Genomic DNA, 16,038 nt, shown 5'->3' on the forward strand with positions numbered 1-16,038 from the left:
GGTGTAGACTATAAAAGCCATTCAGGCTCCTCTGGACAATATCACTTCTGTCATATTAAAGATTTGGACAACTCAATGCTTCTTCATATAGAAAACTAGAATCTGACGACTCTTTGTTAAATATCAATAATGTCTCTGGGGGTATCCGTGAGCTAACAAGAGGTATTCAGATGGGTTAACAAAGCACCCATGGCCTGACCTTGGCATCCATAGAGAAGACCTGAGCATGCAGTAGCTCACAGGAATGCTATGTTGGCAGCATGAAAATAACCTATTTTACCAGTTTATTTTAATAAATTCAAAGCTTTTCTGCTTTGAGGAAAGAAAGAACTCCCATTTTCAAGTAGTTTAATATTAAGTCCAAAACCTCAATTAAGGTGGTTTGCAACCCAACACTTTTCTTTCCTCCCATGTAAATGGCCTTTTATATATGAACTGCCTCATTAAATTCAGCTGGATTTCCCAGACAGAAGGAGGGTAAATATTTTTCAGAGGCTGGTGCTAATGGAGTCATTTAATGGCAAATAAATAAATCACAATTACAGACCTTTATTTGAGAAGCACAGGTAGAGCAGTTACAGTCAAATTCGTAACTTACCTTGCCAAACACAAGCTATAAAGCATTGTCTGCTTCAGATGGCTGGAAATTCTTCTTATTGAAAACAGATGCTATTTAGGTCAAAACATTTGTGTTAAAAATGACTTGTTATTCTCCCTATGAATGGTTTTAAGTGATTTGTTTGGGTTTTTAAAACATCTAAATCAGTTTTCTCAAGTTACAGATCAAGAATGGCTTATTCTAGTTCAACACAGGACTTTGTCGCACTTTCAGATCTGCATCCAAGTCTTGCTCGTCCTGTAAGTCTCATAGACATAGTACTTTTGTTCCCAAATGAAATTGTATATGACTGTATTATATTACTGCCAAATTATGTAATTGATGTATATTTAGATACTAACAGCATTAGTCTAATTGTTAGATATAAAGTACCTTACCTTCTTTGTGGATAAACCAGCAAAATGAAAATTGATGCTGCTGTTGTCCATAGTATGTGGATGCCACAGCTATAGATATTGACTGGACAATTCAATGTCTGAAAGTATCAGAGGCTTCTTTGTAATGTTCTAAATGGATGCTGAATTAGTAAAGACATGTACAGAGTCAGCATTATGTAGTCACAATACATCCATAACCCACAACAGTCTTTCACAACAAGCTATGAACCCAAGTCCTGCAGTCTTTACTTGTGTGCTCAACCCCTCTGAGCTAAATAACATAGGTCTGGATTATTCAAACAAAAGTCTTGTTGAGTGGTATGGCATTTTACCTGGATAAAAATCTCAGTTTCATGTCGGAGAGGATCACTTCTGCTCCTTTAGAACAAAAAGCAGGTTTTGTAGTCATTGGTTTACAAGGAGCTAAGAATTTTGCTTGTAGGAGGACAGGAGAATAAGATGAACTAAAAAATAACAAACAGCAAAGCTTTATGGTTGGCAAACTCATACAGAGGTTTGAATATGATTTATTGTTGTTGTCTTGCTGTGAGTGATGCCTATCATCACTGGAGTGAGAGCTGAACAAGGAGTGTGCTTTAAAACTCACTGTTACTCTCTTTGGGTATTAGATGGTTGACTAAAAACCAGGAAGTCTGAGGAGTGGAATTTTAGTTCTCTGCTCTTCAAGATGATGTTTTAATACAGGAAGGAGAAGGCTGCAATATTCTCTCTTGCAGTATTTCCCATCATCACTGGGCAGCCCAATAGCAATAAAGTGTCTTCTGAGCATTCAGTGCTGCTTGGAGCTGGAGCCTGGAGAGCTAAACAGAGGCAGCGGTTCCCCATGGATACCCCATGAGCTGTAGTGTGGAGTTACAGCCCTGTCTCCCTATGCAGCTTAAAGTAGCTGCCCTGTGGAAGTCCTGATGCTTGTGAAAAGAGCAAAACCAACTTTTCCTATTCCCACAGCTTTGTATTTGAGAGGGGTAGAATATACCCCTTTCCCCCTCATATATTTTAAACAACTGAAAGAGAAATCATGGAAAAGGGATGAACTAGGAGGTTTATATCCCCTTGGAGCGGTACTGTATGCTCTTTCCAGTTTTTTATAAACTCCTGGTCTCCAGCAAAGCTTGTTTAATCTGTCATTCCCAGTTACTCTCAAATCAAGTGATCCTCTAACTCAGTTAAAAGCATTTATTATACAAAGAAAACTCATCTTGTGTATTGCAATTAGCAACATATGGAATCATAGAACCATAGACTGGAGTAAAGTAGTTTTATAAAAAGCAATTCACTAGTATCTCCTGGTTGAGAGATCTGTGTGTGTTTAGGACATTAAAGCAGCTGAGCCCACATCATTCACAGAATCAAAATATAGTTCTTTTCTCTTGCAGTTTATTTTTTAACAACGAAATGGATCAAAGCCCCAGAAACTTTCAGTGTGTTAATACTGTAGTCTCATGATTCGGTTGAACAACCTTAAGCAATGCCCTGCCAAAAAAGGCAGGCTGGCCTGCTTCCTCCTGCAGGCAGTTCCGCTCCTCCTCCCCCGGTGCAACTGGTGCTTGTGTAGTTGCACAATGAGCTGATCAAGGAAATGATCTCTGGAAGTTTTTTCTACCCTCTTTCTCCTCACCACCCCCCCTTAAAATAGTTTCCAGCCAGATCACTTCCTTCTCGCAGCTTGCTGTGCAGGCTGAGTGCTAATATGAGAGAGAGATGAATGTATTTGCAGCAGGGAGAGACCTCCTTTGGAAACTAGTTTTCCAAGCAGCTTAATTCATGTGAAAAGTCATCCTAAATGTCAGCTTTTTTGACTGGCAGTACAGGGTGTGTTGCACTCTGATCCAACTGACTTTTATTTTTAGGAAACGGAACCAAGAAGAGAAAAATCAAATCCTAATCTAAATCACTGCATGTTGTGTTCAGATAGAAAGTATTCTGTTAGAAGGACTTGGAAGAACTAGGATGTTACACTGCTCATTCCCATCACTGTAGGATAAGACAGTTACCTTGCTCCATCTAGTGATTCAAAGGAAATTGGGAACATGAGATCTCATTTTTGAGCACACATCAGTATTGTTACAGTCAGCAGGCTGCATGGCTCTGTGAACAGGGCAAAATCCAGCTCGTGTGGGTTATTAAACAGTTACTCTGCCCCTTCCCTTGCTGCGATGAGGAAGTCGTGTTTGGAAGGACTTCTGCAGTACTGCAATGTCAGTCTGGCCTTGCTTCCCTACCAGCTTTCACTGCTTACCTCTTAAATCCCAAACCAGCACAGCAATATTCTTCTACTGAGGAGAAGCTTTTTGATTAGAAACCCCCACAACCACACAGCTATATATTAGCTATTAATATAAGCTATGTAATAAGATAGAAATGTATCTTTCTCCCTCTGCTCCTAATAGTTTTGTTTGACAATTGAGACTGGGCTGCTTTTGCATAACATATACAGGTTTAGCAAAGCAGAATAAGATTGATTTTATTTTGGATCATCCAAAAAGTTTATTTCCTACACTCCCTTTGTAGTTGGCTATGAGAGACAGGCAGCAGGAAAGAGGCACCTGTAGAAATGAATGTTGCTTAGCTGAGGACAGGATAAATAGCCCTCCCTGTGGATGTGCGCATGTGGATCTCGGTGCTGACAGCAGGGGAAACCTTGGATGCTTAACTGCAAAATAAATCCTGTCCAGACTTTTCATGGTGCATTTAAGGAGATCTGAGACCTGTGCAGAGAGCATGAAACAACACGATTGCTGCCTACCTGAGGAGAGATTGCTGTAGAACAGCCAAAATAGTGAATGTTGGGGGTGAACTTTTGTCCTCCCATTGTCTTTACAACCAGAACCAGATGTATTTCTTTTAATATTTTTATTAGTCACTCTTTTTTTTATTCAGGGAAAACTGTATGTTTGTGTTTTAGGTCTCAGTTCATATGGCATTGTGGAATAAATAGATTAACATGATTACTAGTCAGAAACATGTTTATTATCATCAGTAGAGTACAAGTCCACAAAATCTAATTCATCACATACATCTGTGTTTAATATTTGTATTCTATAATCTTTTTATTTTTCAGAATGTAATCGGCGTGGTCATTGGGAAAACAGATGTCAGAGGCTTTCCAGACAGGAAAAGTACAGTCCCTTTTAACTGGTTTTACTTCATTTTCTTATACAGTACAATTTGGCATCTATGACTAAAATCAACATTCAAATGATAAACAGACTTCTTAGTGTAAAATGAATAGAGTAAAAATGCACAAGAGAAATGTATGTGTGTGTGTTTGGAAACCAAGATGAAAGAGCAGCATCAGTTTGGCTAAACCTTATCAATTAGACTTTGCTTGGAAAAACTCCATTATGGAAGTGTTTCAGGGTCTGAAGAAGATAGTGTTGATATGGACCCAGTGATAGAAATAGTGCCAGAGTTGATCTGGGCCCTTTGTGTTCATTCTTTCTTAAAACTGGAATGTTAAGATGTCTTCAGGAGTGAAACAAATAGTTTCTGGTCTGAGTAGTGCCAGTTTCATCTTATTGTATACTCCTAAAGAAAAAATGTGTATAATACATTGTTAACCCAGCATTAGCTGGAAATTGAAGCAATGTATTTATGGCTCAGGGTTCATACAGACTGTTAGAAAGCATCTCCAGTCCTAGAGAGCCATTCCAATCCTATATGAAGGGCTCCCTGGCACCATGCAAAGCTGCCCTAGGCATGAATTAAAAGGAAGTCACCATTGTCACCAGAGACACTTCTACGTAGTGTGAAAAGTGGATTCATATTTGTCCCTCCATGGAACTGCCATCAGATTATGCTTACTCCGTGTATCACTATGCAGTTTTCATTGACAATTTAAAATAACATATTGCATAATGCTGTATGATCCATGGGAAGCTGGAAGAGAAAAGAAACTGACACCCTCTTAACCCTAAACTTCCCATAGAGCTGGAAACACTTTGCTTTATTCAGTTAAAACCCTGGACAGCGATGCTGCCTGGGATCTGCAGCCTGGTATGCCATCGTGGTGGTTTCTATGTTATTGTGGTGGCTTTGTGGCACAAGCATCTCAAGATGTGGGCACAGCCATCTCAGGACAGCCTACCTGCTGCAAAATTTGGCCTACTGCATACACTGGTTCATAGTGTTGTTTCATGCATTAGTCCTGGTTATGCTTTTGCCTTGAATGCACTGCATGCTCTTTTATTTTTTGTCATTGGATCTGTAAGTTTATGTGGTGCTGCCCCAAATGAAGTGAATCTCTGCACGGATGGGATCGTGCAGGTACAACCCTAGCATGAGTAGTACAGCCCCAGTCATGAACAGCAGTGTGTTTACTGAACAGTCTGCTGACCTCTAGTGGGACTCTCCAGATTGCGGGCTGTAAATTTATGACAAAACTCGGGAAAACCTCCAAAAAGCAGGTTATTGCCATATATTCCAGATTGAAATCAAGCTGTGCTAATGAACTGTAACAGTGCTGTTTATTTTTGCAGACATTGGGTCCGAAAGATACACCTTCAGTTTTACTATTCGGGATTCACCAACTTACTTTATCAATGTAAATTGTTGGGGCAAAGAAGAGTACATTAGATCCCTTTCAGAAAGCTTCAGAGTTGGTGACTGTGGTAAGTTGGAGTTTATTCTTAACGGTTTCTTTTGAATGTGTTTTGGGTGTTTCTTTCCAGTACATCAGTGTTATGAGTTTGTGGTTTTGCTCTATTTTTCTCTGAGGGCTCAGAAAACATTCTAATTGGAAGCAAATTGTTCAGTTATGTTAAGTACAAAGAGGAAAGGAATAAGATTTCAAGGATTTAAATTCAGAATCAGTAAATATGTCAACAAAAAGATCAGACACAAACCACTGAATGCAGCCACCCAGAACCTACCTAGAGTTAATGATATAAGTTCTTATATTTGGTTCTTATAAATGATGAAAAACGAACTCTCTAAAGTAGTTTGGTGGTTTACTTTGTCTTCATTTAGTTTTGGATGAGACTATGATTGTTCATAAAAACACAACAAAAATTATATACATTTATAGTATGTGTTTTTATCTTGTTAATAGAAAGACTTTGCTGCCCATGGTTGTTAGATCAGAGTGTTTGGATAAAAACTTGAGTACACACATGAGAACGTGGTGTTGGTTTGTTTCCATTCGGTGTCCTGTGGACTCCTGTGGGAGTCTGGCCGTAATGTTGGCTGTCTGGACAGATACAGTTTTCAGTATGAAAACATTTGGCAGCAGTTATTGCACGTACCTTTTCCATTATCAACCTCGAAAACAGCCATTCTTCAAAGCATCTCTCTTTATATCTATCTATATTCAGTTTTCTAACATTACTTATCAATGTTTTATTTTAGTTACAATTGAAAATCCTTTAATTCAGTCGAAGGAAGCAGAAAGGGAAGAAAAATTCAATCCTGTAACTCCTAGGTAAATTTAAAGCACAGACTCATAGTTCTTTCTAGAAAGTGACAAGTTCATACTTGCTTTAGTTGCCAGCCAAGGATTTGGGGTTAGTTGTGTTATGTAGCTGTACCTTACTCCTTGTATTCAACCATCTATGGTCAAATATCTCAAAGGAGAATATATTTCTCAGTGTATTGTCATAAAGTAATAATGCTCTGTGTAACTATAGAGTAAATTTAATTCTTTGAGTAAAGCCTACTAAAACTGTTTGCAATCGATGTACATATGTTGCCTTTCAGTGTGTTCTGTAAAATCTGAACCATTTGAAGCAGTATATGAAATTAAGATTTTAAGTAATAATTTAGATATGTTTTAGTTTCATTTATATAGCTAAGATACAGACTAAACACCTGTTCTTTAATTAGGGTTTCTTTCCTAATTGGTCATATTCTAATATTTGCAATCATATGGAAGGCATAAGAATATCGTATATATGCACACAAAATTAGGAAGTATGAAGATTTATGTCCCAGTTTATTGACCATCTCTAAGCGTTGTAGCAAATGTGTAGCTGTACAAGTTACACTCACTTTCTGGCTAAGCAGAAAGAAATAAAAGAACAAATGTGAGGTAGAAATTTGACTGAGGGAAATCTATAGATTTCATAAGCATTTGTAAAATATATTTATCCTGAAGACATCAACTCTATCTTATTTCTGCTGGCTAACAGTGTGTCATAAATATTCCTGAAGTCACTGAGCTATTACTTTTGAAAGCACCTTACCAAATCCAGTCTGACTGTAGTTATGTCATGATGCCAAAACCTCTCATTACCTGGATTACAGACATTTCAGAACCGATTTTATTTTTAGTGGTTGATAAAGGCCAAAAGGTTTGAAATACATATTGTACATTGCTAGCAATTCATGCTGGCTTTTCAGTTCTGTGTATAAAGTACATGATAATAAGTCTTCCATAAAAGTATATGGTTTTATTTCAGAGCATATTAATTCACACTTTTCCACATCTTTAAGGAAAACACTAGATGAATAAACCAGCAGTTATTTCTTCATGTGAATTGAATGAACATTTCACACTGTTGATATCCTGGTGAGTGAAATGTTGATCCATGTGCTTTGTTTTGCGTATACTATCTAGTTGCTACAAACTAATCCTCAGTGAAAACCACTCGGTTGTCAGAACGTTTTCCTGTTATGAAATGGACGCCAAACTGCTTTCTCTGCTGCATCTGCCTGTCAAGGACCCTCAGGATTATTATTCACTGGGTGATATCGTTGCGAATGGACAAAGCCTTGATGGAAGGATCCTTAATCTGCTTGCAGCTGTCATGTCAGTAAGTTCAGGAGCCACAAGAATCATGTTTTTCTACTGTATCATGTGTAACTTACTGTTTGGTTTGGGATTTTTAGTGGTCTACAGGGTCCCCCCCCACCCCCCTCCCCTTTTTTTTAACTCTTCTATTTTCTCAGTTATCACTTTCATTCTCCCACACACTTGCTAGAGGAAATAGTGACTGTTTCCCTTTCGTCTTAAAGGTTGGGGAGCCAAAGCATTTCATGACTTCAGACAAAAGGAAAGGTCAGAGGTGTGAAGTAAAGCTGTATGATGAAACAGAGATGTCTTTTCCAATAGTCTGGTAAAATGGTTTTCTTTTAATTCATTGAAATACACAAAATAATGCAAAAGTAGGTAAAGAAATTAACTATAATGCATACTGCTACCACACTGTTAAATGTATGGTTATTTGGGTGGCAACTCTGATGTACACTGAATAGAGGCCCAAAAAAGAGATTCATTAGACTGACCTTATATATGTTGTCTACATTTATGACCTGCTGACAGACTGTGAGCTCAATGATGGCAAAATGAAGCTTAGTTCCAAATAGTTACATTTTTTAATGTGGAAATTTGAACTAATTCAGGCAATGCCATTTAAAACCAGCTGCAAAGGCAACACATCTTCCACAGACTAGGGGGGGAAGGAGGAATATGCTTCATTTTTGAAGCCAAGCAGAATGAACAAGTGGAATAGAAAGAGGTTGGCAGAGTTTTTAAGTGTTTAAAATAACACAGAAACATTTTGATGCTTCTTTGGCCATACTGTCACATTGTATTGCATTTACAAATGTGGTTATGTCTATACTACTTATCCATGTATATAGTGACTTGTTTACACAGGAATATTTGCATTTTGCCCATTGTTTGTTCAATAAACCTATGGCTTATTTCTGTGCAAGGGTATGTGGGCACTCAATTGCAGTGGGTTTGCTGTTTGTTGGTGAAAATGACCTTTGCTCCCTAGGTAGAAGTAACAAGATAGCATTGTGCTCTGTGGCTGAGTCAGAAACTCTATTATCAGTCCATGTAATGCTTAACATAGTTAATGTATACACACAAACACACATAAGCATCTGTGGTGTGAAGTTTGCTTACCCTTGAGCTGCCACTGATGTTAACTTGCAGCAGCACCTCCAACAGTCTTGTTTCAGTGCTGGTATGTGGTGATACAGAGCTGTACACCTCAGGAGTGCTCAGAAGCAGAGGCAAGCTGGGGTTACTGTGATCCCCCTCAGCTGTGTCCTTTGCACACTCGTGGAGTCCTCAGTAGAGACAGAGATTCAGGAAATCCTTGAGCAACAGCACTGTAGTGAAGAGATCTCAGAGGTTGTCACTGAAGAGGTGGCTGAGTGATGTTTAATGAAAAGCAAATATCTTAAATCCTTTTCCAAGGGTTAAGAAAAAACCCACCAGAACAGAACTGTGCTTTGGCAGTATTGCTGCCATCCAAACTGATGGGGAATGGAATGAGATTTCACCAAGGGGCCTAACCATCAAATTATCATTCTTGAGGGATACCACTGACCTCACTTGAGTCTCATCATCCACAGCTACAAGGATTCCAGTGTTGGAGAGCTGGCTGAACATCTGGCCCAGTGGCGTGAGCAATCAGCTTGTACCCACAGAAGAGGCTCAGCTGATAAGAAGTTATTTTAACTGTGTTTTGTTTAGTTAGAAATTAATGTTGTCCAGGCTCCGAAATACAGTATTTTTCCAGGTTTATTCTGTATTTAATGATTTTGAACAATCTAATAACTCTTTATCCTGTCTGGCATGGAATAAAATAGGGACTGTGTTAGACTGTACATAAATGTCCTAGCTGGCTGCAAGCTAGATGCCTGTGGCTACACCTGGCATTTCATTTGTGTGTCCATGTAACAAGGGACTTGTATCCCCTTTGATCAATTCAGTTATAACTGTATTATTTAGTGGTTAAATACTTAACAGTTTCAGTGCTGTTTCAAAACTGTTTTCATGCATTCACTTTTTTTTATGTAGTTGGGATAATGAATCCATCCAGCTGGCGCAGAGTTGGATCCCACGAGAAACAGGTCAAATAACCTGGCTTTTGTGTTTTTTACTGTAGTTCTTCACATGATACTTATTCTACAATAACATTTTGGTGGGTTTTTTTGTGCACAGTGATCTTTGCATCAGATGTGAGGATAAATTTTGACAAATTTAGAAACTGTATGACTGCAACTGTGATATCAAAAACCATCATTACAACTAATCCAGGTAAGAGCTAGGGCAGTATTTCTTTGCTGTTAGTAATCATTTCAGGCTAGAATGCATGGATAAATTGATTTGAGGTCTGATTGTTTCTGCGTGCTTGCTTCAGAAAGCTCCCTGCTTCTTGCCAAGTAGTGACCAATGCTTTTAGCTTTAACTGTTTTATCTTTTTATTTTATTTGTTTTATTATTTTATCTAAGGAGCTTTCATATATTCCATGTTAAAGTAATAAAGAGAAAAGCATCTCTTGACTCATTCCAAGGGACCATGTGTTGGTGCTACCAGCATAAAAAGATGTAAAATTATGTTGATATTTTTACATTCTACATATACTAATAGCTTTAAAAAACACATTTTTCAAGAAACAGCAGAAGCAAATGTTCTCTTCAGCTTCATCAAGGAGAGTGCACAATCAGGAGGCTTGTATGACAAAGCGACGCCGCAGTCAAAAGACTCCATTAACTGTAAGCACGGATCCGAACACTTTGATTTTACTGAACTCTAGCATAGCTTCATAATGCAGCTGAAGTATCAGGTTCTTGCTCTGTGTGCTCATAGAAACAAAACTGAGGTGGCTGAATACTTAAGTTTGGACTGTTGTTACTAGGGGTGTTCCTTATATTATCAGTTCTGTATCTTCAGGGTTGGTGTCTATACAATAAGTACAAAAAGTGGAGATGGAAAGTTTATGTCAAACTCATTTTGAGGGATACAAAGATGTAGTAGTAGACATTTTCTTATTTCTAGTCCCCTTTTGTTTTACTTTTTTGTCCCTAAACAATAAGCCTGCTTCAAAAGGGGGGGGGGGGGAGGGAGGAGGGACTTTTCTGCTGCTTTAGGTCAAATCCTTTCCTTTTTATTCCCTCAAGATCCTTTTCTGTTGTTGCTCTTCTGCATTGCTTCTTCCTCAGATGCACTTAACATGTCTTTTAAACTTCTAGTGGAGACTATAGTTGATGTTTATACTGTGGAACAGCTGAAGAAAAAAGCTTTACAGAGTGATGTGAAACTTGAACCAGTCTATGGAGTTATTTATGGCTACATTTCTACTCTGAACATTGATGATAATGCATCTAAAGTTGTGCGCAACAGATGGTAAGCAACTGCCTGATCTAAATCTGTATTAAAAAGTGCTTGTCCATCCTCCCCTGATCTAAATTAGATAGAACAGTATTTTAGTCCAGTTCCAGACAAGGAATTAAACTTCTCTGGAGGATGCCATGTGCATATCTGCTGTCTAGACTTCCAGAAGTAGCAAGAAAGAGCTGGCTTTATGAATTACTTGCTCTTTCTGATCCTAAAGGAGCAGAGGAGAAAGAGACCATTTTGACTCAGACTTAAAAGTTTAGAAGATGAAGAATTTCTTTAAAGATTAAAAGTCTCTTGGAAAATCTCAGTCTAGAAAACAATTTCAACCAAGGAGGAAATGCTTTAATATATGTATTAATTATCTTCTTATGTTTCAGTTCAACGTGTCGTTTCAAAGTGAATGAAATGTCAAACACATGTACTTTCTGCAGTGATATCTCTTCAGACTTAAAGTCAGTTTTTGCAAGCTTTGAGATACTCATTGATGTGACAGATCACACAGGCACTCTTTATTCTTGTTACCTGTCTGACTGTGTGGCTGAGGAAACTTTAGGATGCACAGTAAGTGGAAATGAATTAGGTTGTTCTGATTTGATCTGAGCTGTGAAGCTGGATGAAAATTACAGATGTATGTAAATGTTCTTTGTGTATATGTGTGTACTGGTTAAAAACTGCATGTATGTATTAATATACACACCCCCCACACATGGCTTTTTAACAAATCAGAAGTTAAAGTCAGTTGTTGCTAAGAAGAAATGTGTTAAATATAAAAGTGAACACCCTGAATACTGCTTCATTTTCATTAATTCATACTTTGCTGAGAACACATTTAGAATTCCTTAACTTTGATTCTCAGACACCATGCAATTTATCCTGATTAATCTGACTTTCTTGGTAGATGTATCACGCCAAACACCATGTTAAATAGAAAAAGTACAGCTTAGATATGCCTAAAAATGCACAAGATGCTCCTTTCATCACCGTTTTGCTGCAGAGCTGTTGTTCTAATTGTGTCCTGAGGAGGTGTTCTGTGCTGTCCTGTTGTTAACAGGTCCAGGAATTCCTCACTCTAGCAGAGGACAAGAAGACTGCGTTGAAATGGAAACTTCTTTTGGAACGAAGCAAGATTTATATTAAAGTTAGTATCTGAGGTTAACTGAAAGCAGGGGCTGTTTCCCAGCAGTACATTTAGTACTGAAAAATGCCATGTCGATTCTGCTGAACTCTTAAAAATCAGGATTAGGTTTTGCACGTATTCTGAACATGCCAAGTAAATAGTCTTTGTTATACTTCCAGCATTAGAGGATGTCCCTGCGGGATCAGATGTATCCAGGCCTCTTCCAGGCAAATTAGGAAAGACACAAACTGCTCTTGGCCAGTACTGATACAGGAGCTGGCTTTCCAAAAGTCCACATGATTTATGCTCAGTCATGATTTTTACTCATGATTTTATACATGATTTTTACTCAGTCACTGACTTCTATGGCTGCAGGTTTATAATGAATAAAATTAACAGTATCAGTTGGCAAGAATAAGGTGCAGTCAATATATGTAACAGATTGTTTGTGGGGTTATCCAAGTATACTGCTCAGTTACCTGTATTTTTGGAAATACTATGATTAAATATGTTTAAAATCTGCAATCCTCCTTAAAGCAACAATGATATTAGATTCACACACCTGGAGCAACTGCTAAAGCTCTCTTCTTATTTGCAATGTCCTTTACTTTTTTAATTACATTGCTATACTGGAGTCCTTTTCCACAGAACTGCCTGTTCTAGGGTAACTCTAATCAACTGGCACTGGAACTGGTGAGGCACTGGCACAGGTTGCTCAAAGAAGTGGTAAATGCTCCATCCTTTCAGTGTTCAAAGGCCAGGTTGGATGGGACTTGGAGCAACTAGTGTGAGGTGTCCCTGCCTGTGGCAGGTGGTTGGAACTGATAATCTTAAGGTCCTTTCCAACCCAAACCATCCTATAATTCTATAAAATATTTATAATCAAATCTGTCATTGAAACATGTTGTGCTATATTTAAAGATAGTATATTTCAAGTGCTATCCAGCAGTAAAAACAAAGATCTTTATTATTTTTCCAGGCAACTGTGTCACCTGGCTGGAGATCTGGAATGAAAGTCAATGTTCTTTCATGCAAACTGGCAGACCCTATAGAGGCAAGTCAAACTTTGCTCAGGAAAGAGATTGAAAATAAGAGATTATGCCATTAATAACAGCCAGGAAAAGACTTCCATCACTGTATTATTAGAGGTAGAATGCTGCTGTCATTGTATTTTCTAAGTAGAAGGAACACACATTACTAATAGCTGTGAGTTTCTGTGTTGATTGTTTTCAGGTGATTGTACTTTCAGAAGTGTTCTAGGGCCTCAGCTAATGCAAAGTTAGTTCCACTGAATTCAACCCCTTGCGAGGGGGGGTAGAAGCTTCCTCTACTGTTAGAGTATATCTGAAAGAATCAGAAACAACAAATAGTAGGAGACAGGTCTGTTGGAGAGCTGTGTTTTTAACTGCCTTGCTACTTACATGCTACTTCTGTGTTAGTTCAGCAAATAAAGACACACTTTCAAACACTGCCTGCGTTTGTGGTTCATGTCTGTGAGTCCAAACTGGCAATTGCAGAGGCTTGGAACTAGCCCTGATGTTTCAAGTCTGCTTTTCTTTAGGGCAGACTAAGTCTGATTAGAACAGTGATCAATTACAGGGGTCTCCAACAATGGATCAAGCTCAGACTATAAGCAGTAGAGAAGGACTTCAGCAGGATATCAGTTCTTAGCTGAATGTGAAGAACCAGGTATGCGTATTTTGCCTTTCTCCATGCATTTCTTCCTATTTTTAACCTTATTTCTGTCTTTAGCTTCCCCTGCAGCTGGTGTATTTGCTACATTCACCAGTCTTCACCTTCCGAGTATATCAAGAATTCGCCTATTTCAAATAGAGGAAGATACCTTGGCCCTTCTCTTGCAAAGGCTGGAATAGTCAGAGATGCTCAGACCACCCCTAGTGCACTACTACTCATTAAAGCAACATGGCAGAGAAAAAACTACTCCAGCAACAGTAAGTTTGATAAGCAGTCTACCAAGATTGCACGCCCTGCTCATGCAAGTGGGAACAAGGGATGAAATGCACAAAAAAGCAGTGCCATCATTGAGTCACTGCATCCCTCCTGTTGCAGCAATAAACAGCTTCAACATTTTCCAGCCATAACAGCTAAGATTCTGAAGGGAATGTTTCTAATCATTGCAATCCCACCTCAGCTCCTCTGCCCATACACTGTGCCAAGGACCAAACTGGAAATGATGCTGCTGTTGCCACAGACAGTAATGTTTGACAGGTGAAGAAACAGAAAATGTATAGAAAATGAATTTAATCCTTCCCCTTTCAGAATTACCCTCATTGCCCAGCTCTCTTGGCCTGACTTTGCTGAGCCCAGTTCATTGAGTTGCAATGAACTGGGACCACTGCTGACAGAGGCAGGCTTAAATCATGGGGTGGTTTGGGTTCTGTGAGCCAGGGGCTGGGGCTGTTTCAATATAACCACTCAATGTTTCAGTTGGCTTTGTTCCTCAGGCTTTCTTTGGACAAAACCTGAATCATGTCAGCAGCACTCAGGCCTCATCACTCCAAGAACTTCTACCAGTGCTTTAAGCCATTGATGTGACTCAAAACACAGTGAACTGTTGGTGTTTGCAGGACTGGTGCCTGGCAGAGCGCATGCAGGCAGCCAGAAGCAAGTTGACAGCAAAATGTCTGGTTTGCCTCCCCAAAACATTCTGCTTTCTTTTCCCCAGGTGGTTTGCAGCATCCTGGACCATGCTGCCTGTCTTTGGGCTAATTTTCTCTGTAAGACCCTCCAAACGCACTTTTAAAACCAGAACTTTCCTAGCGGTTATTATGATCTCCTGCCAAGACATGGAAGTGTTTAACTTTGGTGTTTGGTACCTAAAATAACCCATCTGGTTTTGTTTGCAATTAGTCAGTTCTGTTCAACCCTTCAAAATGGTAAGTTTTGAAGTCTAGGGGGGAGGGATTTAATTATGTTTCACCACCTAACTCTGCCACTCCTTTGAGTTGAAAGAGAACTTGCTGACATGCAGCGGTGGGGAGCGTTCCATCAGCTGGAGTTTGGAAATGGGAAGTTAACACAGTGTGGCTTTTTAACAGCTGGGCATGGTTAGAAACTCCAGCTGCTGCCTTGTGGAAGGAACAGCAAGTGCTGTGGTTAGGTTTTTATTAAAACTATATTTAAATCAGCTAAAGTAAAGACAAGTTCACTGGTGATCTTTACAAATGAGCTTCTTTAGCCTCGATCTTTTGTGCTGTTTTACTTTTGGAAGTGTATTTAAAGCTCAGTTTAGGGGAAAAAAGGGTGAATCTGAAGCATTTGGCACACTTCCTGCTGCACTGCACCCCTTGGAGTGGGAGGGAAAGTGACTCTCATTTAATCTGTATGTTTGAAAAATGCACAGAGGAATCATGAAACCAATCTAAAAAGCAAACATCTTTTTACTGTAGAATGCCCCTAGGAGATAAACTCATTCTGAAGCTCCAATTCTTCATTCACTGTTACAGGTACAGCTTTGATTTTACACAGCACACATGAGCTTTAGCTGCTACATCACAGTTTTAATGGGTTTATTTTTCTTTTAAGGCAGTACCTGGCACAAAACAGTAGCAGAACACAAGAGCACACAGTGATGGCCAGCCCAGCTCCCTCCCCAGCCCACTGTCTCCATGGACAGTTCCAAGGTACCACTTAATGGGTTACTTACTTAATGGGTACTTACTTAATGGGTATTTCTTTTAAGGCAATACCTGGCTCAAAGCAGTACCACAACACAAGGGCACACAGTGACAGCCAGCCCAGCTCCCACCCCAGCTCACCGTCCCCATGGACAGTTCCAAGGTACAGCTGATACATGAACCATGTGCC

General features: G+C 39.1%; 1 protein-coding gene across 1 annotated transcript; it reads left to right on the plus strand.

Annotated features, from left to right (window-relative positions):
• Positions 1-789: 789 nt before the first annotated feature.
• On the plus strand, positions 790-13,318 carry MEIOB (meiosis specific with OB-fold). Its single transcript, XM_005145056.2, has 13 exons — positions 790-858; positions 4,079-4,136; positions 5,496-5,627; positions 6,364-6,436; positions 7,571-7,766; positions 7,969-8,069; positions 9,770-9,822; positions 9,914-10,009; positions 10,367-10,468; positions 10,946-11,099; positions 11,471-11,654; positions 12,145-12,231; positions 13,190-13,318. The coding sequence occupies exons 1-13, from the start codon at positions 790-792 to the stop codon at positions 13,316-13,318; spliced, it is 1,434 nt and encodes a 477-aa protein (XP_005145113.2).
• Positions 13,319-16,038: the final 2,720 nt, after the last annotated feature.

This window comes from Melopsittacus undulatus, chromosome 8 (genome assembly GCF_012275295.1).
Source record: "Melopsittacus undulatus isolate bMelUnd1 chromosome 8, bMelUnd1.mat.Z, whole genome shotgun sequence".
In the NCBI taxonomy this organism is placed as follows: domain Eukaryota; kingdom Metazoa; phylum Chordata; class Aves; order Psittaciformes; family Psittaculidae; genus Melopsittacus; species Melopsittacus undulatus.